Below are 24760 nucleotides of genomic sequence, written 5' to 3'. Positions count from 1 at the left end.
AAAATTAAATTATTTTTAAAATAGATGAGTGAATATACATTAATTCATGATAGTTTTTGGTTTAGGGTTTGGTAACATATGTTATAGTATTGTTTGGTATTATTAGTGACATACTTTAACTTTGATGTAGATATGTCATATGTTCATGAGTTATAGTATATGAAATCATATTATTTTTACTTTTCAGTATCCATAGAGTTTTCAATGACAGTAAAAATGGATTCATACTCTTTACCCAGACCTTTTAAAGCTCCATAAATGGCCTCTTGTTCAGATAACGGACAACCCTATCGAATCTAACTGATCACAAACACTCTTGACATCATTTAGGTACTCAGTCATAGTATTCTGACCCTTAGACATACTTTGAAGCTTTCTCTGAAGATCAAGCTTGCGAGTCGCAGAAACCTGGTTGTACTTCTTTCCCAAACTGAACCAAACTTCTTGCGCCGATTGAAGACCGTAGACAGATCTCAAAGCTTCTTCGGTAAGAGATCCGAAAAGCCACGCCATGACCAGTTGATCTTTTCTTATCCATTTCACGAACTCAGGATTTGCTTGCTCTTGAGCTTCTTCTCCAATCCGGACAGTGATGGTTGGAGGAGGTCGTGTAGAGCTACCTAATGTTACAGTTGTGTTCCAAAGAAGAAGAAAAAAAACACAGTTTGCTGCATAATGAGCAGAAGCTGAAGTTATAATCACAAACAAGATAGAAAATAGATGAGGGAAGGACCAGAAAACCTCACCAACTGGTACTAGTTGATTTGGTAGAGAGTGATCGGAGCTAGAAGTTTGCTAAACTTTAAAGAATAAACCAAGTTATAAAGAGACTAGAGTGATGTAATGAGAGAATCTCATAAAAAAAAAATCATGTCCACCTAGGCTTCGTAGACTCCGGTTTCCACGATGACATACTGTAGTTTAAAGCATTTTTGAAGTTTTTTAGTTGGTTTGATTGGTCTCCCACTTGCGCTCATTTGTGAAGATGAATCTTCAAACAAGTCATTTTGATCAAAAAGAGCAGATTGGTATCCTCTATTCTCATACTATCTTCCTGAAGCAGTTCACTCTATACATTTAATAGAATATAACTGATTTGGTATGTTCTTCACTCTTCAGAGTGAACCAGATAAGAATACTCTCTTCTATTTTCTGTATGAGAATGCAACACTTTCTAAACAGTCCATAACGAGTTCTTCTGCTCGGCTTCACGAATTCTCTCTTCATCGAAACATGATCCTTCACGAATGCTCCGCTCTAGCTCCTCTGCACGCACGGCTCGTAACCGCTCGATTGCGTGTGGTCCAAGTAGCTTTGTGATGAGAAGTTTCTTCATGAACTTCCAGTAATCTCCATGGGGAAGCTGAGAAGAATCCAGTTTCTCCGAAAAAGAGGGACTCGTCGATTGGAGGGAGGCCACAGGACTATATATTCACGTCATGGGACTTAAAGATCTCGCTGGCCATTGAGGCAGATGAGACGAGAACAATGGGAAGGTGGAAGATGCGGAGATGGAGGTAAGGTCCGTACTTGGATGAGATTTTCTGAAAGCATTTGTGGATTAGAGGAGATAGAAAAAGATGAAGATGGCCAATGATTGGCAGAGAAGGTTGATTAGCTACTAAAAGTTTTCTTTCTGGTGAAATCTTATATGATCATTGAAAAAACTACAGAAAAGTTTGCTAATGGCTCAAGTGATTATTAAGAGTTTTACTCTGAAAAATGTTGATATAAAACGCATAAAAGCAGCTTCAGCTCTAATTAAAACGTGTAAATGCTGAAACAACTTTTTTCTTCTTGTTTCTAGTTTGTTTATTCCTCTGAATGTTTCATAGATACACCTTTGATGGGCATAGATAGCAGTTCCAAGTCCTCCTATAGATAAACTCACAAATATTGTTTTAAAGGGCTTTTTCTCATGAGAGTTGAATTGGTTCGCCACATAGACTCTCTAACTCCTCTTCCAACAGTTTATGCAACTTCGCCTCTGTCCTCCGATAAATCCACGCATTAGCTTCACGATCCCAGTCGAATCTAGACGGGCCACTGTGCCAATGAAAAAAAAAGAAGAACAAAGATGAGATAAATGTGAAATCAACCCAAGCTGTGTTAGCACAAAGTCAACTCCATATGATGATCCAGACAAGAAAATCTATACCTGACAGGTGAAGACATCCAGATTTGTCGATTAGGAGTTTGCTTATTGAGTACATATGTGCCCAAAGATCCAAGCTTTAGTGTGAGAACTTCATTCTGTTTGGAAACATCAACAAAAGGACTAACTTTATAAGCACACACACACATGGACTTCCAAATACAGAAACAAGATCTTAAATGCATCAAAGAGTCTGTCTTTACCCCATAATCTATGTCGAAACCATCGATCTGGACATTATCACCATAATCCTGAACATTGAACCATAACCATGTTAAGTAAGGACAAAGTATAAACCTTTTTGCAATCTAAAGGCTCTACCTTTACATACATACCTCAATCTTCTCAAGAAGGTGATTCATAGTCACATTGGCTAATTTATGAAACTCATCCTCTTGCAGAATCGAACTGACGCAAATTAAAACGATAGAGAAGGTTAGCAGGAGAGGAGATTAGGATTTTCATTTCATAATTAAAGATTGAGTTACCTGTAATCGATAGGAGCAGGACCTTCTTGAGAAGAGAAGCTTCTTGTAGTGATAGAATCATGTCGGAGAAGACGAGATCCTATTCGCCGTAATGAATCTGACGGCTCGGTGGTTTGATGAGTCGAAGAGCTTAAAACCCTTGTGGGATTTCTACGAACAAGGGTTTGAGGGAGCTTGAGAGACCTCGGTAGTTTCCGGAGAAACCTTGAAGCTGTAGCAGCCATGGCGGTTCTGTTGCGAAAACAGTCGTCGTCTCTCTCTCTTTCGGTCTTATTCTTCGGTCTCCAATAAGGCCCATGTTGAGGCCCAATAGTTAGGTTTAGCCGGTTCGAGTGTTTCTGATGTTTCGGTTAACTAAAAATCCTTCCGGTTCACAAGAATTTAGATTGAGCCGGTTTGAATCATTAAAAATATCATGTTTAAAACCAAATTCGGTTCTGAGCCTTGTGCTCTGGTTTTACTGGTTTAGCTGGTTTGACTTGTTTAAAGATTCTGATTTATTAAACCATAAATTAAACCAAAAATCGAATCAAAAACCGAACGTTCAAGGCTAATATATACTATGGTTGTAGGTATGGTGTTGAGTTGCCCTCTAGTTTCAGTGGAGAGGAGACATAAGAATATTAGCTCTTCCATGTATTAAGGTAAGATGTACAAAAGAAGATTAGGAATTCTCGGTTTGTAGATAAAATGAAACCGGTTTAGGATGTGAATAAGGTACATGGTGTAACAGGTAAAATGCTAGAGCTTTATACTACACTTTGGTATCTTATGGTTTTGCTTGTAAACTGTTTCTGGTTATTGATTTGGGTGCAGGGGGAAGATAGCCGGGTTAGTACATGCGGTTCGGTTAATTATAACGCAAATAAAAATCTAATTAAAAGAAATATTGTGTGGAAAGAAGATTTCGTCACGTGTGGAAAAATCAGAGCCGTTGACAACTTGTCGTACAAATTTTGTTGATTCGGTCCAAAAAAGGTGTCGTTTAGGGTTAGCGTAGCTTTACCTCAAAAGTCTCTCCTTTTGAAGATAATCGTTCTCTGGAGCTGATGACTTCGAATCTTCTCGCTCTAATCCTCCTCTCGATTTCAAATCTAGCTCTGCGCTCTGGTGAGATTATCTCTCGTCTTCTCTTGTCTTCTCTCTCTTCCGATTCGAGTGATCTCCGATTCGTTCTTACGGGTGGTGTTCGTGTTTTGTTGTTATTGCGGTTGTTGGGTCACTTCTTGTTCGATTCTATTTTGACCGTCGGTGGATATCTTTGTTCTGTTTGCTCTGTAACCCTTTTTTGTTCTTTTCTTTTGTCTTGGTCCGAATTGCAAGCTGTTTGCTAGCTTAGGTCTTTTAAGATTAGCTCTCTTTCTGTAATTATCTGAACAGCAAGCTTTTTTTTGTTGTCTGAATCTGAACTGCAAGCTTCTTACTTTTTTTCTGGGTCGTGTCCGAGTGTTAAGATAGCTATCTTGTTCTAATTGTCTGAATTGCTAGCTTTTTGCTTCTTCTTTTTGGTTTGAAGTTGTAATGATTTGAACTGCAAGTGGAAAGTTCTATCATAGCCTCTTTTGTTAAAAAAAAAAATGATTTGAACTGCAAGCTTTTTGCCTTTTTGGGTCGTGTTAAAGATAGCTTTATTTTTGTTAAGGTCTGAAGTGAAAAGTTTTTTGCTTTATTTGGGTCTGAAATTGTAATGACCTGAACTGCAAGCTTTTTGCTTTTTCTGGGTCGTGTCTGATTGTAAAGATAGCTCTCTTGTTGTTATGGTCCGAATTGCAAGCTTTTTGTTTCCTTTTTTGGGTTGTGTCCGAGTGTAAAGATAGCTCTCTTGTTGTAATAATCTGAACTGCAAGCTTTTTGCTTTTTTTCTTGGGTCGTGTCCGAGTGTGACGATAGCTCTCTTGCTGTAATAATCTGAAGTGCAAGCTTTTTTTTTCTCCCTTTAATTTTGGTCTGAAGTTGTAATGATCTGATTTGCAAGCTTTCTGAGAGTTAATATAGCTCTCTTGTTTAATTTTATGTTTTTCTTTTTGTCCATCAGGTGAGCAACTTATTGGGATTTGAGGAAGAACTGGGGCTTTCTTAAGCTCTAAATCAAATCTTCTTCACTCTGGCCGCTTCTGCAAAGACGTGTGCTTCTCGCACCTCTGCGCAGGTGTGGGGTGGCCTTCAACTCCTGCCTTCACTTTCTCTTCCAAGCATTTCTCTAGCTTCAATCATCTGGAGGCTGCGCCGTGTCTCCGAGGGTCTAACCCTTGATTACGGCTAACATTCGTTCATCAACCTCCACAACTTTCCTTTTTCTTCAACAAAATCTGATCGTTTCTACTTGGTGTTGTATATTAAAGTTTAAACAGTTTTTTAGTTTTTAGTTTCCTCTTTTCTTCAAGTGGGTGATGTACTCTATGTTCTTGAGTTTGACACAATGGTAAGGTTTTCATGCTTCTACCCCCATAGACCTAAGGTAACTTGAAACATCATTGACTCTTGTCTTCTAAGAGGACACTAACTAACTTGTTGCTATGTTCCCGGTGATGCAGAAATCCGAGGAAGGGGTGATTAGAAAAGATGGGTCTAAATCAAAAGGGTTGAGCTCAATCATATTTGGAAGAAACATTCCTTCTGTTAGTGAAAACAGCAAACCATCTGGCTCCACAGGTGTTGAGCGTGTCTGGAAATCTGAGGAGATTAAACCCAGTGGCGTCCTTGAGCATGATGCTGGAACACATGAGGCACGTCACCTCAAGAAAAGTCAGTCTCATGGGGATGAGCTGTACTTGGATGTGAGGGAAGCCGCAGATAATGGAACAGATCAGATCACTTCTCCACCAGATTCTCTTGAACTTGGGGGGAGCAGCAGCAAGCGTGTAGAAGAAAGTCCTAATCTGATTCAGAAAGATCCTCCAGGTTCAGTTTCTGCCTACCAGGAGGGCTCTGAACAAGCACTCTATGGGTCTATCTTCTCGGTTGGTGATCATCATCATGCTGATGAAGACAGCCGTCAGCTCGATGAAACCTCGTTGTTATCCGGTGAAGAACATATGGACAACTCAAACAGCCAAACGCCTTATGGCTCACCGTTGCTTGTGAGGTCAAACTCAATGCCTAACATTGCTGACTCTGCATCAGAGAAATCTTCACCTTCTCACCACTCTAGATCCTCTGATGACCTTCACGTTCTAGACACGCAACAAACAGATAAGCTGAAGCAAGAGCAAGATCATGATCGGGACTATGATGATGATGGATATGACTATTCTTCCATGGCAAAAGATTGGATAGTACCACCTACAGATGAGCTCAAGTTAACAAACTTCCTCGAAGGAGAAACATCAAACAAGGCAGCAGAGTTTCCAGGAAAGGATTCTAAGTTCAAGCGTATTGAGGACTGGGTCAATGACCTTCAGCATGTAGACTTTTTAGAGGATGCTGATGAAATAAACGATGATGAGTTACCAAGAGAGCCTGAGCCAACAACAGCTTCTGCTAATAAAGTAGATGTCATGAAGTCAAGTCCTGGAATGGAAGCTGCTAAAAAATATATATCCTCTATGAGTGCTTCTGCTACCACAGTCCAGCTGGTTAGTTATGGTCTGGTTGAGATACCGTTCCTAAGTGCATATGCTGGTCTGAGAGTTCTCAATCTCTCAGGAAACGCAATAGGTAGGCTATATTTATTTGCCTGATTTTGCTAATTTGCTACACTGTCCATTCTTACTGATCTTAATACATGTTCAGTTAGGATAACTCCTGGTGCTCTTCCTCGAGGGCTACATGCGTTGAACTTGTCAAAGAACAGCATCTCTGTGATTGAAGGCTTACGTGAACTCACGCGTCTTCGAGTACTAGACTTGAGATACAACAAAATACTGAGAATTGGACATGGTATGACACCTTTTCTCTGCTACATTCTTTATTTATTTTCTTATGACACCATGTTTGATGTATTTTGCCAGTGTTCTAAAAATCCGTCTAGACGTTCTAAAAATCAGTCTAAACGTTGAAAAAAATTGGTTTAGACATTCAAAAAATCGACATAGGCATTCGTCTAAACAATCATCTTCTATAAAAAGCCTAAACACCGCCTAGCAATTTATTGAGCATTGATTTTAGCTTTTTTTTTTTTTTTTTGTTGGGTCAGGTTTGGCTTCTTGCTCCTCTCTGAAAGAACTATACCTAGCTGGGAACAAAATCAGCGAAATCGAGGGTCTTCATCGTCTCTTGAAACTAACTGTCTTGGACTTACGCTTCAACAAGTTCTCAACCACCAAATCTCTCGGCCTGCTTGCTGCAAACTACAGTTCTCTCCAGGCAATAAGCTTGGAAGGCAACCCTGCACAGAAGAACGTTGGTGATGAACAACTGAGAAAGTACCTCTTGGGACTCTTGCCGCATTTGGTGTACTATAACAGACAAGGCGCTAAGGATGCTCGGCTCGGGACAGGTACCCTCCAGTTGGAACGAGGTCTCAGATCATCAGAGATGAAAAACAGTAGCCGGAAGAGTAGCCTTGGTGCGTCCAATACTCACAAAGGTGGATCATCCACGGCTCGTAAAGGTTCGGGTTTGCAGAAAAGGTCTAAGGAGAGAAGCAGCCGTCTTCCGCCCGTGGGACACAGAGTATCACCAGCTGCTTACGAGAATTATCATGTTGCTGCTGGTGATAGGTTGTCTACTCTGAGATCTGAGCTCTCTATGAGAAGAAGTCGAAGTGAAGGAACTCTTGGACCTGTCTGATCTCTCCCTCCCTCTTGTTTCCTGAGAGATTCCTCTACGAGGTAATGATGAAGATGCTTTCCTTTATACACTATACGTCATCCCTATCTTCATGTTTCATCTTTGTGTTTTTGTTGTTGTGCATTAAAAATTACTTCAGAGAAGCTTTGTTTCTTCCTTCTAGCTTCTCAATAAGGTCTGAAATTGGAAACAGTGTTATATACATTCTTTTCAGCACAGTTTGAGTTATATACTATATATATTGCAAAGAGACTTTGAATCTCTTGTCTCTTTAAATGTTTGTCTGAATCCAATACGGTTTTTTAGTTTGGTTATAGTAAACCAGATGGTCATTTCTAATTGTAAATAGTGCAGTGATGGCAAGTGAATTATTCAAAACTGTAAAAAGATCCAAAGAGTATCATAACTGGGATAACCAAGTCTCATGAGACAATCTTATTCCTGGAAATTAAATTCAATAGTTTTCTCATTTTTTTTCTCGTGACCACATTGTTGCTCAGAGAGTAACATTGTTCAAAGAAAAAAAAGAGTAACATAACCATACTTTTATATACATACAAGAACAAATGTACACTGATTATTCCCCCTCAAGTGATACAACTTAACTGCAGAAAAAATACTGTAAATACAGAACATAGTAAAAATAACCACAGTTTTTTTTAAAAAAGGTTTGTGATATGGTCTTTGGTCATTCACCACTCTCCTGTCTTACAATGAGGAGTAATGGCTTATTTAAAGCAGAGAAGATTGATGGAGAAGGGGACCAGCATAAAATGGTTTTGAAGTAGCAAAGTGATTGCATTGGTTGGAGACTATGTCTGACCATAAACCACCTTTTTAGCTTAACATGGACGAGTAGTAGTTTTCCTCGTCTCAGGGTGAACAAGCTGTGATTAAGCTTTCTTCACAGCTAGATAATTGCTGATCAAGCACATTCACTGCTGCTGTGTCATGGCTTTCTTCATTCTCATCAACTATACCTCGCTCCTGTATTGCTTTGTAACACTCCATTAGCTCATCATGTAACCAATTATTAAACTTCTCTAGGGATAGCGGTAAAAAAAAATGGTTAATTGTTTCACAAACTTTTACCTTATTTACATATGTACGTACATTGGCAGATTCTGTTACTGAAACATGGAAACTATAGAGGACAGAGCTCCGAAGAAGCAAATAGAAGGGCAGCAGCTACAATCACTGATGGTTTAAACTCGAGTAACTTGATCTGCAGCATTTTTTCAAATATTCTTCTAGATTAAAGACGCTGAAGAAATTGATTTCTTGTGAATAAAGAAAAAGTTAACTAAATATTAACTGTTTACCATCAGGACCGTCTTAAACTATTTTATAGCCTTGGGCGAAACTTGAAATATGGACATTTTCTATAAAACATTTCTTCATTCCATTGCCTTGATCATGATCAATTCTTCGACGAGTATTGTGCCCATTCATTTTTATGACCTGAAACAATAAACTAAGAGAGTAAAAGATATAGATGTAATCAATTAAACAAACCTCTACTTTGAAAAGAAATCTCACTAACTGATCAGTGAATAGAACATATATTTTGGTTTATGATTTGTGTTGTTCACTTTTGCTGGGTTCGAGAGCTTCTCTTTTACCATCAACGGTAAGATTAGAAAATAGGAAGCGTAAAGAAATTTTTCTTGTTTTGTCTTTTTATAAGTTAATTAGGTTTATCTGATTATGGACCTTTTATTATAGGTTTATTAAACTATTTGATCCTTTAACAAACTAAAATGAACCTTTTACAATTAGTCAAATTACATTAAATTTTTTTTTTGACCCTTGGGCCCAGGGCCATTGCCCCACTTGCCATAGTCCAAAGCCGGGACTGTTTACCATATTGGAGACAGTAAGATCAGTAGCTTGAGATTTGAGTGAATGTTTTAGTAGTAAAGGATCTTCTTTGAGCTCAAAGAGACAACTAAGGCAGAAAGAAAAGGAGACAGGAGTAACAGAGCGCATCAGCCATTTAAGAGCTCCTAAGATCACATTCTCCATCATCTGTCTATCATCTGAGCATCAAACATCTCACCTTCCACCTGCAAAATATTCAATTTGTTCATACACTTAAAAAATACACAATCACAGTGTAATAATGATTCAGTCTTTTGGTCACTGGAAGTTGACAGAGAGATATATCTCTGGCTTTCTCATTTTGGCAGACAAAGAGACACAAGAAAGTGGGATAAGCTTGAGTATCCAAGGCTTTGCTTGCTGCCCAAGAAACAATTATTTATTTATCTGAATTTACTTCACTGGGCTACCTTTTTGCTCTGTAATCAAAATAATTATATGGGCTGAGATCAATTAAGAAGCCCATTGATGATTACGTCATCATGAAATCCAAAAATCTGAAAAGTATGTGGATATATCGAACCAGAGGCTGGCGCGTGCCTTATCTGCTTCTCTCTCTCTCTTCAGTGGTCTTAAAAGCTCTCTGTCTGATCCCACTTGTCTTCCTCCTCCTCCATAACATCAAAAGCTCCATCACCAAAACCCTTTCATATTTTCAGCTAAAGTTTTCAATGACTTCATCAATGGCGTCCTCCTCCCTTTCTCCTGCTACTCAGGTTCACACTCGATCATTGAACAGTTTCATTCTTGTTTCATATGTTTCTGATCTCTAATGTGTTTTTTTTTTCTTTGGTGCAGCTTGGTTCGAGCAGAAACGCTATGTTGGCGATGTCTCGTGTGATGTTTGTGAAGCCAACGAATCATCAGATGGTGAGAAAGGAGAAGCTTGGTCTGAGAATTGCTTGTCAAGCGACGAGTATACCAGCAGACAATGTTCCAGACATGGAGAAGAGGAAGCTTTTGAATCTTCTTCTTGTCGGAGCTCTTTCTCTCCCAACTGGCTTCATGCTTGTCCCTTACGCTACCTTCTTTGCCCCTCCTGGGTCAGTTTCCTTTTAATCCCTCTAGGTCAGGATTTGTGATTGTTTTAGGAATAAGGTTATTTTGAATTTAATAAGAAATTTTACAAAATAAAATAAAATGTAGAATTGATTTATTTATTTTTATAGCAATTTTGGGCCTATATAGAGTTTCTTGTAATCCAATTTTCTTGGTTTCAATCTCTACTCTTTTTTTTGAAAAAATGCAGATCCGGAGGTGGAGGTGGTGGTACTCCAGCCAAGGATGCACTTGGAAACGATGTAGTTGCAGCAGAGTGGCTTAAGACTCATGGTCCCGGTGATCGAACCTTGACCCAAGGATTAAAGGTAAAATAATCCATTAGTACTGAAAAAAGGTTCTTGCATCTCAATGGTGTGGATTTTTATTTTATAGGGAGATCCAACTTACCTAGTTGTGGAGAACGACAAGACTCTAGCGACCTACGGTATAAACGCAGTGTGCACTCATCTTGGATGTGTTGTGCCATGGAACAAAGCTGAGAACAAGTTCTTATGCCCTTGCCATGGTTCCCAATACAACGCCCAAGGCAGAGTCGTTAGAGGTCCAGCACCATTGGTAAGTCAAATACATTATAGCAAAAGATCTAGCGTATCTCTCATGTAAATATTCTAAAACAAAACTTAATTTGATGGAACAGTCGCTTGCCTTGGCTCACGCGGATATTGATGACAGTGGAAAGGTTCTATTTGTTCCATGGGTTGAAACTGATTTCAGGACTGGTGATGCCCCATGGTGGTCTTAAGACTGTGCAACAACTCTTTTGTGTAATACTTGTATGAATGTTCTTATAATGTAAAAGCTATGTGTAATCATACACTTCATGGCATTACTCTGTGAATTCTTCCCTCTTATATGAATTTTATGTTCATTCATTTGCCATCTCTTATGTTTAATTTCACATTGTTTTTTCTTTTAGAGTCTTTTGGTGTAAATAGATTCGGTTTGTTCACATATTGCGTTTGCAGAACAGTCAAAACTGTGACAATGATGAGTTTAATAATAAGTTAAACAAAAGGCCCGTATAGCTCAGTGGTAGAGCGTCAGTCTTGTAAACTGAAGGTCCGTAGTTCGATCCTGCGTGTGGGCACTTTTTAAACCCATTTCTGTTTTCTTATATGTTATTAGTATCTCCTACATAGCACCCTTTATTTTATTCCCTTTTCACAACTGTTTAACTTTCACTTACCTTTCTCATAATACAAGCGATTATTAAAATGAGAATGTGAACAAATATCATCATAAAAAAAAACGAATTGTTAACAAATTATTATATCTGTTGACATATTCTGTTTATTGTTTTATTAGAAAAGTGAATTTAAAGACTTCACATAGTTGGGACAGTATAACGAAGTGGTTCACCACTCCAACGGATTTGATCTTAACCGCCGGCAAACAGATTATTTAGTTAATTACATTATAAACAATGATAATGTTAAACACTGACCATTCTGAAAATAAAATGAACGAATAGAAAACGAATGTAAAAGAATAAAACTGGAATAATGAAAAAAAATAATTGTTTTTTTTCAAATTCAACAAAAAAAAATTTTATTTTTTATTTCCCTACAAAAATAAAGAATGAGGAAGAAAAAAAATTATTTGTGAATGGTGATTTTTTTTTTTTAAACGTTAGGGAATGCATCAATTTTTCGTCATTCCTCGTCAATATATTGATATTTTAGTATAGTGTTCACCTAATATAATATTATTGTAGTATTAAATTTTGATATAAATAAGAATCAACTAAAAATAAAATTAAAGTATTTTGGTTTGCAATTTATAGAACCAATAAACTTTTCTAAGACTTGGATACAAAGCCACAAGTCCTCTTTAAAAGACCAACATTCCCTCTCCACCAACAGTAATCCAACCCTAAGACAATCTCTCTTTGTCTCTTCTATTTTTGTCCGTATTTATTACCTCGAGTTTTTGGCTAAAATTTCCAATCGCATTTATTTAACATTCTCCTCAGTTTCTAAAACTCCCCTTGCCGGGTCTCCAAGGGGCCAAGAAAGTACTGTTTTCTGGCTTCGCGGAGTCTCATCATTCTCTGTTTTCACGCTTACTTCATCCACACGCAAACTCAAACTCAAATCCAAACCTAACCCTATTCCTAAAAATGAATACCACGGAACTCAAACGTGTGTTCCAAATATTCGACAAGGACGGAGACGGACGGATCACTAAGAAGGAGCTAAACGATTCATTGAAAAATCTCGGGATCATAATACCAGAAAAGGAGCTCGGGCAGATGATCGACAAGATCGATGTGAACGGCGATGGTTGTGTCGACATTGAAGAGTTTGGAGAGCTTTACAAGACGATAATGGTGGAAGACGAGGACGAGATAGGAGAAGAAGATATGAAGGAAGCGTTCAACGTTTTCGATAAGAATGGAGATGGGTTTATTACAGTGGATGAACTGAAAGCGGTTTTGTCTTCCTTGGGACTCAAGCAAGGTAAAACCTTGGAGGAATGTAGGAAGATGATAATACAAGTGGATGTTGATGGTGATGGTAGAGTTGATTACACGGAGTTTAGACAAATGATGAAGAAGGGTCGGTTTTTTAGCTCTTTGAGCTGATAATTAATGATCTTTTTTTCTTACTTTGGTTTATTTTATTTTTTTGATTAACCATTTTTCTCTCGCATTCTAGAAGGAAAAATCACATGATTGGTAAATGAAGTGTTTAATAGTCAAAGATTTACGAGAGCACGTTGTAAAAATTGTAGACCTGTTTGTTTATTAATTAATTATAATGTGATTGTGATGCTTTTTTTTATAAACTAAGAAAAGACGAAAGAACTGCATGGAGCACAAAACCCGCTCTCATTTGGAAAAGCCTCAACCATCAGAAGCTGCACAATAAAAAGAAAATTAATCCTCAAAAATTTGATTCCTAAGAACCTAACCCCCTATGATAGAAATTAAAGCTACACGCTGCACCGAGATTGTAGAACAAGGTCTACTACACCAAAGGATGTGTTTGAACCATGAAGAGAAGCTAAAAGACACCACTTCACCAACTCCTATATGAACTCGCTTCACCAAAACCACCACTTAAGACTCGTTAAAAGACACAACTCAGAGCTCGACATAAACATTGAGAGTTCCAAGTGATCATATACCAATATGACAAAAGTATTATCTATTTGATGAATTGTAAGTGTTCGTTTCAACTTTTAGAATTCTGCCAGTTACTGCATCTCAACAGATTAAATTTTAGAAAACTAATATGTACTGATTTCTTTGGTTAGAAGATTAGTGCTTCCTTTGTTTCTTCAGGAATAAGGGTTTCATTATGCTATAAAATGTGTTTAACTGGACAACAAAAGACACTTTGTATGTTTATTCACATCATGTTTAGGCCTTTATAATATTGGTCACCATCAATACTTTCCATTCCACACCATATAGTGCATTCCATCTCGCTTATAAAAACCTCAGAACAAAATTGGGTAACGAAATTATGTTACTCTCATTGCCATCCAGCGCTAAACAATACGAATAGTCACAATATACCCATAAAGATAGTTGATTCGATAAATAATATAGTGTTCTAGTTTAACTAATATCCCAAGGCCGAAGCAGAGATAAAGCTGATGTAAAACACTATCAATTTCTGAGTTATTCAGACTACGAGCACATTGGCTTATGCTAGTGTATAGTTAAACTCAGACAATGAATCGATCAATAGATTTTAAAACAGATTAAAAAGACAAAACGCCTCAGTTAGTCCATTAGCTTCATAGAAATTGCAGCTTCTGCCAAGGGGTTCTCCCTGAAAACAGGGTCTCAGCTCCACTGCACCTCACATAATTGGATTTCCTCATCGGCAACACAAACAAAACATTCATAAAATTAAAAAAAAGGCTCAGATTTTATACAGCTTCTTCTATCAAGAATCTTCTGAAGCAGAACTGGCGTAAAGCTGTTAGTTTTAATCATCACTGCCGGAAAATAAAACTAAAATAATAATGAATCAAAGAGAAGGCTCATATTAAGAAATTCAACCATTGTTTTCCGATTACTTCACAGAATAAATCTCAGAAGCGCGGATATTTTGTAATCATAGCCAAAAACACCTTTGATTATCAAACTAAATAAAAACAATCACTAATACGAAATCTAGACATTGCTTTGACACAGTTAAGCCAGGAGAAATTTAGACAGAACTGCAACACGAATGTCACCAATCTAGCAGGAGCTTTGGGGCTTAATTCCTCAAATTATTATTTTCAGACTAGCCCGGGAGGCTCCTGCGGAACTTCTAACCCTAAACTCCAGACACAGAAAAGAGCTAAACTACAGAGAATGAATCTTGAGGTGAGATGGTTAGCTCATGTTTCATGCGGCTACTTTTATACAGAGAGAGCATATGCGTTCCATTAAAAACCCTAGCTAACCCACATCCAAATTGTCTAGAATACCCCCCTCTAACTCGCTTTTCTTTTTGATCATTGGTGATGATTGGTTGGACTGTGGCTTAAAAAATTTAGTTGTCGATGTTTAGCTGTAGATAAATTGGTTGTAGCTGTAAAGTTGTTACTGTAGATTTTTTCTGCAGAGACTTTTGTTGTAGTTAAATTTGTTGTAGCTGTAAGTTATAGGCTGTAGATATTTTAAAATAAAATATATGAAATATGTGTTGTATATATAAAATTATTATTTTATATGAATTAAAATAATTTATATTAATATTTTTTTATAAATTATCAAAATTTATTGTAATTTAAAAAGTGATATGTAAATAATATTTATATTATTTAAATATTTTAATAATTAAAAAAACACTCAAATTCAAAACTAAAATATTTATAAAAGTTTTTTATTATGATTATATAATTTATTTGATATTATAGATATTTTTTTTTTACATTTTACAGATTCTACAGCCTATAAAAATATGATGTAGCATTTTTGCCTAAAATACATAATAAAAAGTTTTGCTTTTTTTTTTGCTGTAGCTTTAAAAATAAAGTTAAAGCATGATTGGTAAAATTAAATAAAAACTTGATGTAGACTTTAATTTTTAAAAGTAAAACTAAAGCATGATTGGTAAAATTTAGTAATTTAAAAATAAATAAAGCTAAAGTAGGGAGATAAAGTCCAACCAATCACCCTCATTGTCGGTTTAATACCTTATCGAATGTTATAGAATTACTAGGCTTTGTACAAAAACCCAATATGAATTAGAAAACAATAAGGTCATATGGTCATTCTTTTAAGGGGAAACGTGTACGGAACTTCAAAATATGTATTATTTTACAGAGTTTTAATTTATTAATATAGTTTTTCATAATCTTTTAATTTTTTTTTACATTTTATACATTATTGTTTATATATTTTAATTTATACTTATATTAATTAAAAATAATCAAAATTTTATTTATATATTATGTCTTTTTACGAGATTTTGTTATAATACTATTTTTCCACTAATATAATATTAAAGGCTAGCTTGAATCTTTTTAAAATACAACTATGCATTGTCTTTTCATCATCATCTTGGTGAGAGTATTTCTCCCGATGTACAAGGTATAGAAAAGAAACTTGAAGCTATATGAAAAAGAATAGATAATCAAAAAATCCGATTCGTGCGGATTCTTCCCCCAACTAACGAAGAGATTAAGTATAAAAAAAAGTTATTTGGGTTTACTAATGACTAAATTGGTTTCTTTGAAACCCTTATTGAACCGAGAGATCCATAAATCGGGATCTGCTTTAGAAAAAGAAGATATCAATGAACTTCTCGAGTTGCTTAAAAAAGTTGAAGAGAGAATTACAATTGAGAGTCATTTTTACACAGAAAAACTAGTACTTCATCTGTTTTAAAATACAAGTAGTTTTAGGTAAAAACACTAATGTTAAAAAAGTTGTTACTTTTGAAAAAGTGTCATTTAATCGATAAGTTCAACCAATTATAAGAAAAGATACATTGAAACATGAAAACTATTTATATCGTGAAACAATTTTTTTTTGCTAAAACTACCTATAGTTTAAAACATAGAGAGTATTATTTTTAGAATGCATTACCATATCAGACACTATTTTTTTGTTTTCTTTACAGATGGAAGAACATATGAAAGGGAGATAACAATTGCCGAATCAAGTGACAAAATTTGCCCGTTCACCCACGTCGAATTTCTCAATATATGCCATCACTGATTAACTTTTGCTAACCTCTTCATTCAACGCCTCAATCGCTACAAAGAGAAATCATTTTGTAACAAAAAAAAAATTATGAATCGGCAATTGAAATTCGAGAGAGAGAGAGAGAGAGAGAGAGAGAGAGAGAGAGAGAGAGAGAGAGAGAGTTTTTAAAAGATCATCATTAAAAAACTATATTTTTCCTCTCATCCTCTAATTTACCAAACTATCCATCGATTTTAGACAGTTTCTAATGATTGTATTTGATCCTCGACACTCGTCATCCCATTAAATAAGGGGTTTGCTAAAGAGTACATAGACATTTTCAAATTAACACTATCTCATTGTATAGGTTTGGAAATTTTTTTTAAAAAGGTTTGGTTGAAAGAAAAGAGGGCATGAAAGTAATTTTATATTCTCTTTTTCTTTGTAAAGTCGATATAAATGATGGAGCTTAAATTGTCCTACTATGTAATATAAAAGATGAAAAGTGGTCTACACTTTAAATTACTCTAAAATAAAAGATGTTCTTATATGAATGAAACTGGTTTGTTTTATAGATACAAGTTGATCATTCTTTTGCAACGAAATAACTTGAAGGAAAATACTAGACAAAGAAAGGTTAATAGTTGTTATTTGGTGCAACTAAGAAGAGTCTGAATTTTTTTTTATGGGTTATTGGAACATATTCAAAACCATATTTTTTAAAAAATGTCAATATAGATAACTTGAGTGTCATTATTGTGCTAATAAAAAAAGTTTGGATGATAAGTGTGAACATAGATAATTTGAATTGTCACTACCGTGCCAACAAAACAGCACGAATGATAAGTGTGATTTTTGAAGATTATATATATTAGCTTGATATAAAAAGGAATGGTATAAGAGTTTTGTTTAGGGTAGATAATTTTCTAGGACATCCAAGAAATATTGGACAATTGGTGAATGTTGTGTTGTTCTTCTTGCCACTAAATATGACATCAAAAATCAACCTTGTGATGTTAGAATCATGAGATCTTTTAAGATGCATTATCACTAGAGATTTTATTGTGAGATTTTAGAAAGCTATAAGTTGGGACAATCTGATTCATGTATGATCAATGTCTTACATGCTATCAATTATGCAATTTTGGCTTGGACTGTTAGTGTTCATCCGTATATAATATGCAAATTTTGTTCAGAAGATGTAATAACAATGAATTTGGAAGATGAGTTGATCAACATTAATAAATTTGAAGTTTCAATTAATAATCTCAACTATCATTAATAAATGGGTGTCAATAACATACGCGACTATCCAGGTGAAATTGATACATACTTAGAAGTTCAGTGTTTAGAAGTTTTATTAGACCTAAGTCCACGAGTTTTTCAGCTATATGTTTTAGACCATGAATATCCCATACACACTGAAATCTCTCTAAATCTTTCTTCTGTAATTGAAATAAACAATTTAGTAAACTACGTTATATGTTACTTATCGCCTTTCGTCATCTGTTTTCGCATTTTGTATAACAGTTCTTATAGAACTGAAACTCAAAAAATCTGAACCGAAAACCAGAGCCAGTGTCTAATGGGTTAATTACACTGATTTTTTTTTGGGAAAAGTGAGCTCCATGTTTTCACAGAACTAAAAAGGTGATTAGTGATTAATGGAAAACAGCGTCTAAATCACAATGTCTTAGTTACGTTACATCTACATCAGAACGTTTTCGTTGGTCTTTAAACCCTTGACTGGTTCCTAAATGTTTAGTATTCACACATTTGTTTCAAACCAGCTTTTAAAAGAGTTCTCTAGCTTCATGTCAATCATCTAGCTACCATTAATGGTCTATTGTCTCAAAAAGAAACTTCCCATTTTCTCTGATCTCTGGACTTGTCGACATGAACGACCTAATCTCAAGCTCGTTCAAGAGATACAACAGCTTTACTTAAACCTTGATCAATTTGAGCTGAAATTTCTAGCTTTCTACTGTTCTTGCTTTATATTAGAAATTTTTTAAGATACAATGATCGTTTTGTATAACAGAACCTACAAATCTATTGAGTAAAACAAAAACAATGTACAATTTTGAGTTTTGTTTATAATCATTTCCTCTCATCATGAACACTGTTTACTTCTGAACTCATCAGATAAAAGCGTCTGAACAAGCTCCTTTAACCTCTCAGCACCAGGTCCTGGTCTCAAAACCGAGTCATCTCCCCTAACAGAGCAGGGATCAGAGCCGTTCTCCGAGCTCCCAACGCACCAAGCTCCCGAGGAAAACCTGTGAGTGCGTCCCAAGAGCTCTCTATCGATCTTATCTAACACAGGATCGTCCTTGTGGAACTTTCGAGCAAAGGGTGCTTTGCTTTTGACCATCTTGTCGAAATCCTTCATCGATAGAGAGTTAGGGTGTTGCTTTGGAGGATAGTCCCAAGAAATGTAGTGCAGGTCATGCCCTATAGCCGTGCTTTTAAACTCTTTAGTGTTGCATATGACTGTGTGGAAGTATCCTTCCGGTGAAGATACAAAGTTAGCGTAGTACATCAAGATCGTCCTAGGGAAGTTATCCCATCCCAGGATTGAGTATTCAAGAAAAGACCGAGTCAGAACCACCCATGCTGAGCCTGCAAGATGAAAAGACAAGACATAAGGACACATGCTTATGTAATTTGGAGTTGAAGATGCTAAGTTACTAACCTGTGAACAGCTTAAAAGAAGTGGGGATTGATCTGTGCTGTGTAGTCCAAGCTATTTCAGTTTTCTTTGATAGGTACAAGCCAGGATCAACAATGATTGATTTCGCCCTCTGGTTCCTACAAGATCACCATGGGAAGCAAAAAGTTTTTTCAATACTTTAGATGCAGGGGTGGTCTTGGACATAGCGAAGTAAAACATTGGCTTATAGCCCCCAAAATTTAAAAAAATAATTTACATGAACAAAGACTCCTAAATTTGCAAAAAAAAAAAATAAAAAAAATTATTAAAATCTTACTAAATTGTTCATAGCCCCTAAAATCTCAGGACCCCATTAAACAGATGTAATCAATCAATCAGTTGTCACTTTAGTGGTTTCTACTTACAGTTTCCACCCGGTGAGCTTCATATGTTCAATGAAATTCACACTCCTAGACAAGTTGGAGAAGACATACAACAAATCTGCAAGTTCAGTAACAAACAAGAGTCACCCCACCACTATGTAACAAAAAGAGCAAAGATGTCATTTTGAGTTTTAATTAACCATCTTGTGTCACAAGAGGATAATCTGATGCACTAAGGTTGATGAACCAATCCCAATCCAAGCTCTCCTTAAGCAAAACCGCCACGGCTTGAAGCGTACAAGCGATCATTGTAGGGCCTTTATAAGTAACAAGATTAGACTGAGACATAACACGGACGTTTGCAACTTCAAGGAAAGTAGGATCATTCTTCACAGACATAGCAAGCTCTAGTCTTTCCTTGGGTGGAGCTTCGAGGTCTAAATGCAGAACGTACTGGTTTCTTGGATGATACACAGCTTGCAAAGTCCTCATCATCCTATGGCTATCACCTTTGGTCCCTGAGATCAGATAAGCCAACCTAGGAAGAACCTCTGATGAATTCGAACTCGAGTTCGAATTCAAAGACTTTCTTAGATGTGATTCTACAAAGTATTCTTCTGAGAGATTATCAAAAGGTAGTAATAACGGTTCTTCTTCCACATAAGAAGTCTCAAATCCAGCATACATGAGAGACATTAAGAGAGTAACCGACAAGACCAAGCTTGCAAGAAAAGGGAACATCCATTTCTTGTCTCTAAAAACCCTAAACCCTGAATGTCTGATCCAAATCACCTTCCTATACACTTTCTTCATTCCCTTATTCAATGAATGATTAAACCTGATTCAGACAAAACTAAGCAAAGTCTTAATCTTTTTGTACAAATAAAGACAAGGGTTGATATAACTTACAAGAAGAACACAAACCCGATAGATATTCAGCTGGAGAGTTTTATGTCCGAAGGTCCCCTCAAAAGCTAATTAATAGAAGACGCAGAAGTTGATAAGAACACCAACAACCAATGCACCAACCGAACAATAAGAAAAGGGTTTTTAGTACTGTTGATTGCTTTTGGCATGGCAAAGCGAGAAAAAGCTTTGTTTAGTCCTAAGCTGACTCAGATCTAATTTTAACTAAATCGAGTTCAAGAAACCCAAACAATGCTTAAAGTTTAAGTCTTTGCATCCGTTCAAAAAAACATAACAAGACAAAGACTGATGCTCCTGCAGATGGAAACTAAGGGAGAAGCTTCTTCTGAATAAGAATCTTGTATGTATGAAGGGATGATCTTTTTGTATTTAGATTCGCAGTGGTCTGAAGAAGGGAATGAGTAACCGACGCGATGGTAATAAACAAAAGTTTTTTTCTTTTTTCTTTTAAGATTAAAAGGGTTTCTTAGTGAGAGATAACTTAAATTGTTGGCAAAACCAATCTGATTTTAATGTTATGTGATTAGCTTAATTAATGTTGAAAACGACCTCTTAAAGTAATACAGTACGTTGAAACTGAAGTTCTCTCACACCGACACGCGCGACATGAGCGAGAAGGCGCGTGACCAATGTTCGTTTGACCAAGTAGCTCAAAGCGCGTGTAAAAAGGAAGCTTTAAGAGGACAAGAGTGAACTGAAAAGTATTGAAACTGAATCCATCTAAAAGGACAAAGAGTGAACTCTTCCTTGAGTAACAAGTCACTAACATATCACAACTTACATTTATCAAAATCTATTCGAGCGAGAGAGAGAGATTTAGTGAAAACGCAAAACTTGACAAATCATGTTAAGTTTGATGCTGATGTTGACCTTAGTGAGAAGATGGTCCATCGTTGAACTTCTGAGTCTGCGTTTGAGGCTGAAGTTGCTGCGTCTGTTGATGATTCAGCTGAGACGTGGTGGTGGTGCTGCTGCATTGGGAGAAGAAGCTTGGTGGTGAATCATATCCAGCGGGTAGACAAAGTGTTGTCCTTGCTGTGCATTAGGAGAAGCTTGGCGGTGAATCATATCTATGGGGAAGTCAAGATGCTGTCTCTGCTGCTGCGGTTGCGGATGATCCATCTCAAGAACCGGTCCATACACTAGTGCATCATCCAAGGACAATACAAACCTTTGGCGTGGGTTGAACTGGTCATGCAGCGACACAAAGGATCTAGGCTGTCCACTTGGTGATGTCAGAGTAAACATCTGATTACTCCTGAAATGAGGCATCCTCAGGTTCAAATGATTAGCCTCAGGTCTCATGTAAGGATAGTAACGGTACATTGACAAAGCTATTGCATTGAGATGAGGCTGGTCAACGAAATGGGCCTGAGCTGGTTCAAACAAAGGCCTTGGAACAAACGTCTGGTTCAGCAATCCTTCTATATCAGCCAGCTGGTTAACCATTGGGTGCTGCTGATTTGGCCTTATGATCTGAGGACTCCAAGCAGATGCAGAGCTGTGGTCTCTTATGGACCATCCTGGTTGCTGTGTGGTAACCATCGTTGGAAAAAGTGTACCAAGAGACTGGTTGTGAGCAGTTGTCAATCGCTGCTGCTGCTGCTGAAATGGTGACTGAGTTTCAAGACTACCACTTGAAAACGTTGTTGAGCCATGGTTCTGAGGAGCGAGACGACGGCTCTGATCGCATGCAAACGATGTCAAGCCACGTTCCATCGTTTGGTAACTCCTTTGCATCTGATTAAGACTTGGATCATTAGTATGGAACAAGAAACAGAGGAAAACAGAGACGATAGGCTTTAATCATTTGTAGTTCTTGATCATCACCACTAAGTTTGAAGATTTTACCATTGTCGAATCTTCTTGAGGTTTCTGAATCTAAGCTCCTTCGTCTTCCATAATGAGACTAAGACGAGAATAGACTGAATCGAAATCAAGAAGGCTCTCGCTAGCTTCTTCTCTCTGCTCATCTTCCTCTGTTCGAACTTCTTCTTCGGTGGTTTCTATTGGAGTATCAAAGTATTAGACTGTTTTTCGGTTTAGCTGGTTCAATCGATTGTGATTGATTCCGGTTTAATACTGATGATCCGGTTCACTCTATCTATAAAGAGGATCCGTTGTAACTAACTTTGTAACAGAAAATGAATGAAGATTACTTTCTTCTTCGATGATCTCAAAACAGTAATAGTTTCGGCGGGATCAGCCTCCTCTGTTTGCACGTCTTCTTCTTTGGCGGGCTTATCAGATGAAAACGTAGCCATGGCGAGAGATCAAAAAGATTGAGAGAAGAACCAGCGAACAAGGAAAGTGATAGAAACTTATAAAGGCGCGAGAATTTAACAGAACAATGGGTCTTTAATCAACCGTCAAGAAATGTTGGTTTGGTTAGATCGTTAAGGGTTGAAGCATTGGATCTGCTTGGTTTGGTCAAACCCGGTTTACTAGACCTACTTGATTAGAAAGTACAACTAATCTATTTTAGATTGAAAATATCATTATTACAAGCACAATACACAGCTTAAAGAATATACTCTAGTATCCAAGTCACACGATCACCAATGTATGTAACACAATATATAAGAACTCTTCTTATTAATCTTTGAGGAAACTCTCTCAAAACCTCAAGCTCTCAACTCACACAACTAGATCATCTCATGATCTCTCATATATATATATCTCTCTATTTCCTAAACTCACTAGGACTTATTAATTATAAGTTTCCTAATCTCTTATAGATAAACCTAACACAAATAGGAAACTTATAACTTAAGCTATCTTCAAGCTTACCCAACATTCTCCCTCTTAAGCTTGAAACCTTCTTGTGACAACTCTTGCACTCCAATGAAGTCTCTCATCTCTTTGAACTTGACCCTTCCTAGTGCCTTGGTAAGAATATCCGCCTTTTGCTCAGTACCATGTACATGCTCAACTTCTATGAGCTCTCTTTCAACACATTCTCTTATAAAATGGTACCTAGAGTGTATGTGTTTACTTCTCCCATGGAAGACTGGATTCCTTGTCAAGGCAATGGCGGACTGATTGTCGATCCTGATGGTGATCTTCTCTCTTTCTCGACCCGTGACCTCGCTTAGCAAATCCCTTAACCAGATCGCCTGTCTTGCAGCTTCTGTCCCGGCCATAAACTCGGCTTCACAACTTGATAGTGCAACGGTGTCTTGCTTCTGCGAACACCAGGTTATAGGACTCTTTCCTAAGTAAAAGATGTGTCCGGTTGTGCTTCTTCCATCGTCAGGATCAACGTTGTAGCTGCTGTCACTATACCCAAGCAATCTTGGTATCTTCGTACATCTCTCAAAGATTAGGCCGTAGCTTGCGCTTCCTTGTAGATAACGCAGGCATTGTTTCAACGCAACACCATGAGACTCCCTTGGACTATGCATGTAACGGCTCAATACACCCACAGCAAAAGATAGGTCGGGCCTTGTGTGTAGTAAGTATCGTAAACATCCGATACTCCTTCTGTAGTCTGTCGCATCTATCTCCCTCTCTTCCTCTGCTTTCGACAGAACAAGGCCGAGCTCCATAGGAGCTTGAACCGGATTACACTTTGCCATTCCCGCATTCTCAAGTATCTTCTTAGCATATCGGCTCTGATTGAGTGTAATCCCTTGATCATATTGAACTACTTCCATTCCAAGATAATAGGTCAGTCTCCCGAGATCACTCATGTCAAAATTTCGAGCCATGCTCTTCTTGAACTCGTCAATAAGTTTCTTGCTAGTTCCCGTCACAAGCAAGTCATCGACATAGACTGCTACAACAAGTAGCTCGCCTTTTATGTTCTTTCGATAGACAGAAGGTTCTTTCGTACATTTGTTGAACTCAAGCTCCATAAGAATCTGGTTAAGCTTATTATTCCACGCTCTTGGTGCTTGTCTCAGACCGTACAACGCTTTATTGAGTTTGTAGACCTTCTTCTCATATCCTTTCTTCTCGAAACCCTCTGGTTGACTAACATATACTGTCTCCTTCAGTTCTCCATGTAAGAAAGCGGTCTTAACGTCGAGGTGATGTATTTCCCATCCGTTTGTTGCAGCCAAGTTAATAAGCAACCTTATCGTTTCAAGACGTGCTACTGGTGCAAATACTTCTTCAAAATCAACTCCATACTGCTGCACATACCCTTTTGCGACCAATCTAGCTTTGAACTTGTTGATGCTTCCATCGGCGTTAAGTTTTAGCTTGAAGACCCATTTTAATCCTATTGGTTTTGCACCAAACGGGAGATCAACGAGATCCCATGTTCTGTTTTTCTCAATAGACTCTATCTCGTCTTCACAAGCTCTTGTCCATTCTTTCGAGCCCTTTGCTTCTTCAAAG

The 24760-nt window shown here is 37.1% G+C and overlaps 5 protein-coding genes and 6 non-coding genes across 14 annotated transcripts; 4 read left to right on the top strand and 7 right to left on the bottom strand.

Moving 5' to 3' along the window:
* Positions 1-1698: 1698 nt before the first annotated feature.
* LOC103858710 (frataxin, mitochondrial) lies at positions 1699-2914 on the bottom strand. The gene is made up of 5 exons (XM_009136119.3): positions 2644-2914; positions 2491-2563; positions 2359-2406; positions 2159-2253; positions 1699-2046 (listed from the first exon to the last, which is right to left on the bottom strand). The coding sequence occupies exons 1-5, from the start codon at positions 2865-2867 to the stop codon at positions 1917-1919; spliced, it is 570 nt and encodes a 189-aa protein (XP_009134367.1). The 5' UTR covers positions 2868-2914; the 3' UTR covers positions 1699-1916.
* A 630-nt stretch (positions 2915-3544) lies between these two features.
* LOC103858709 lies at positions 3545-7662 on the top strand. The gene is made up of 5 exons (XM_009136118.3): positions 3545-3753; positions 4679-5101; positions 5178-6300; positions 6376-6522; positions 6779-7662. Exons 2-5 carry the CDS (start codon positions 5063-5065, stop codon positions 7372-7374), a joined length of 1905 nt encoding a protein of 634 aa, XP_009134366.1. The 5' UTR covers positions 3545-3753; positions 4679-5062; the 3' UTR covers positions 7375-7662.
* Positions 7663-9747: 2085 nt separating this feature from the next.
* On the top strand, positions 9748-11198 carry LOC103858708 (cytochrome b6-f complex iron-sulfur subunit, chloroplastic). Its single transcript, XM_009136117.3, has 5 exons — positions 9748-9971; positions 10054-10298; positions 10505-10622; positions 10690-10872; positions 10955-11198. The coding sequence occupies exons 1-5, from the start codon at positions 9762-9764 to the stop codon at positions 11057-11059; spliced, it is 861 nt and encodes a 286-aa protein (XP_009134365.2). The 5' UTR covers positions 9748-9761; the 3' UTR covers positions 11060-11198.
* A 134-nt stretch (positions 11199-11332) lies between these two features.
* TRNAT-UGU lies at positions 11333-11404 on the top strand. Its single transcript has one exon. It is a non-coding gene; the product is annotated as a tRNA-Thr (tRNA).
* Positions 11405-12112: 708 nt separating this feature from the next.
* LOC103858707 (calmodulin-like protein 6) lies at positions 12113-13093 on the top strand. Its single transcript, XM_009136116.3, has one exon. The coding sequence runs from the start codon at positions 12437-12439 to the stop codon at positions 12899-12901; it is 465 nt and encodes a 154-aa protein (XP_009134364.1). The 5' UTR covers positions 12113-12436; the 3' UTR covers positions 12902-13093.
* Positions 13094-13865: 772 nt separating this feature from the next.
* Positions 13866-13974, bottom strand: LOC117133234. The gene has a single exon (XR_004457061.1). It is a non-coding gene; the product is annotated as a small nucleolar RNA snoR97 (small nucleolar RNA).
* A 69-nt stretch (positions 13975-14043) lies between these two features.
* Positions 14044-14155, bottom strand: LOC117133193. Its single transcript, XR_004457029.1, has one exon. It is a non-coding gene; the product is annotated as a small nucleolar RNA Z278 (small nucleolar RNA).
* Positions 14156-14185: 30 nt separating this feature from the next.
* LOC117133184 lies at positions 14186-14277 on the bottom strand. Its single transcript, XR_004457021.1, has one exon. It is a non-coding gene; the product is annotated as a small nucleolar RNA Z223 (small nucleolar RNA).
* A 32-nt stretch (positions 14278-14309) lies between these two features.
* Positions 14310-14396, bottom strand: LOC117133248. Its single transcript, XR_004457071.1, has one exon. It is a non-coding gene; the product is annotated as a small nucleolar RNA U36a (small nucleolar RNA).
* A 46-nt stretch (positions 14397-14442) lies between these two features.
* LOC117133254 lies at positions 14443-14583 on the bottom strand. The gene has a single exon (XR_004457077.1). It is a non-coding gene; the product is annotated as a small nucleolar RNA snoR134 (small nucleolar RNA).
* Positions 14584-18403: 3820 nt separating this feature from the next.
* On the bottom strand, positions 18404-20701 carry LOC103858706 (beta-glucuronosyltransferase GlcAT14B). 4 transcript variants are annotated; one of them, XM_009136114.3, is made up of 5 exons: positions 20399-20701; positions 19690-20327; positions 19532-19607; positions 19149-19264; positions 18404-19075 (listed from the first exon to the last, which is right to left on the bottom strand). In XM_009136114.3, the coding sequence occupies exons 2-5, from the start codon at positions 20300-20302 to the stop codon at positions 18567-18569; spliced, it is 1314 nt and encodes a 437-aa protein (XP_009134362.1). In that variant the 5' UTR covers positions 20303-20327; positions 20399-20701; the 3' UTR covers positions 18404-18566. The 4 variants fall into 4 exon arrangements, with proteins under 4 accessions (XP_009134362.1, XP_018513608.1, XP_009134360.1 ...); XM_018658092.2 differs by having other exon boundaries at positions 19690-20305; XM_009136112.3 differs by having other exon boundaries at positions 20414-20701.
* Between the last annotated feature and the right edge of the window lie 4059 nt (positions 20702-24760).

The sequence above is a fragment of the Brassica rapa genome, chromosome A03, assembly GCF_000309985.2.
Source record: "Brassica rapa cultivar Chiifu-401-42 chromosome A03, CAAS_Brap_v3.01, whole genome shotgun sequence".
NCBI lineage: Eukaryota > Viridiplantae > Streptophyta > Magnoliopsida > Brassicales > Brassicaceae > Brassica > Brassica rapa.
This window is presented reverse-complemented; position numbering and strand designations above follow the sequence as displayed.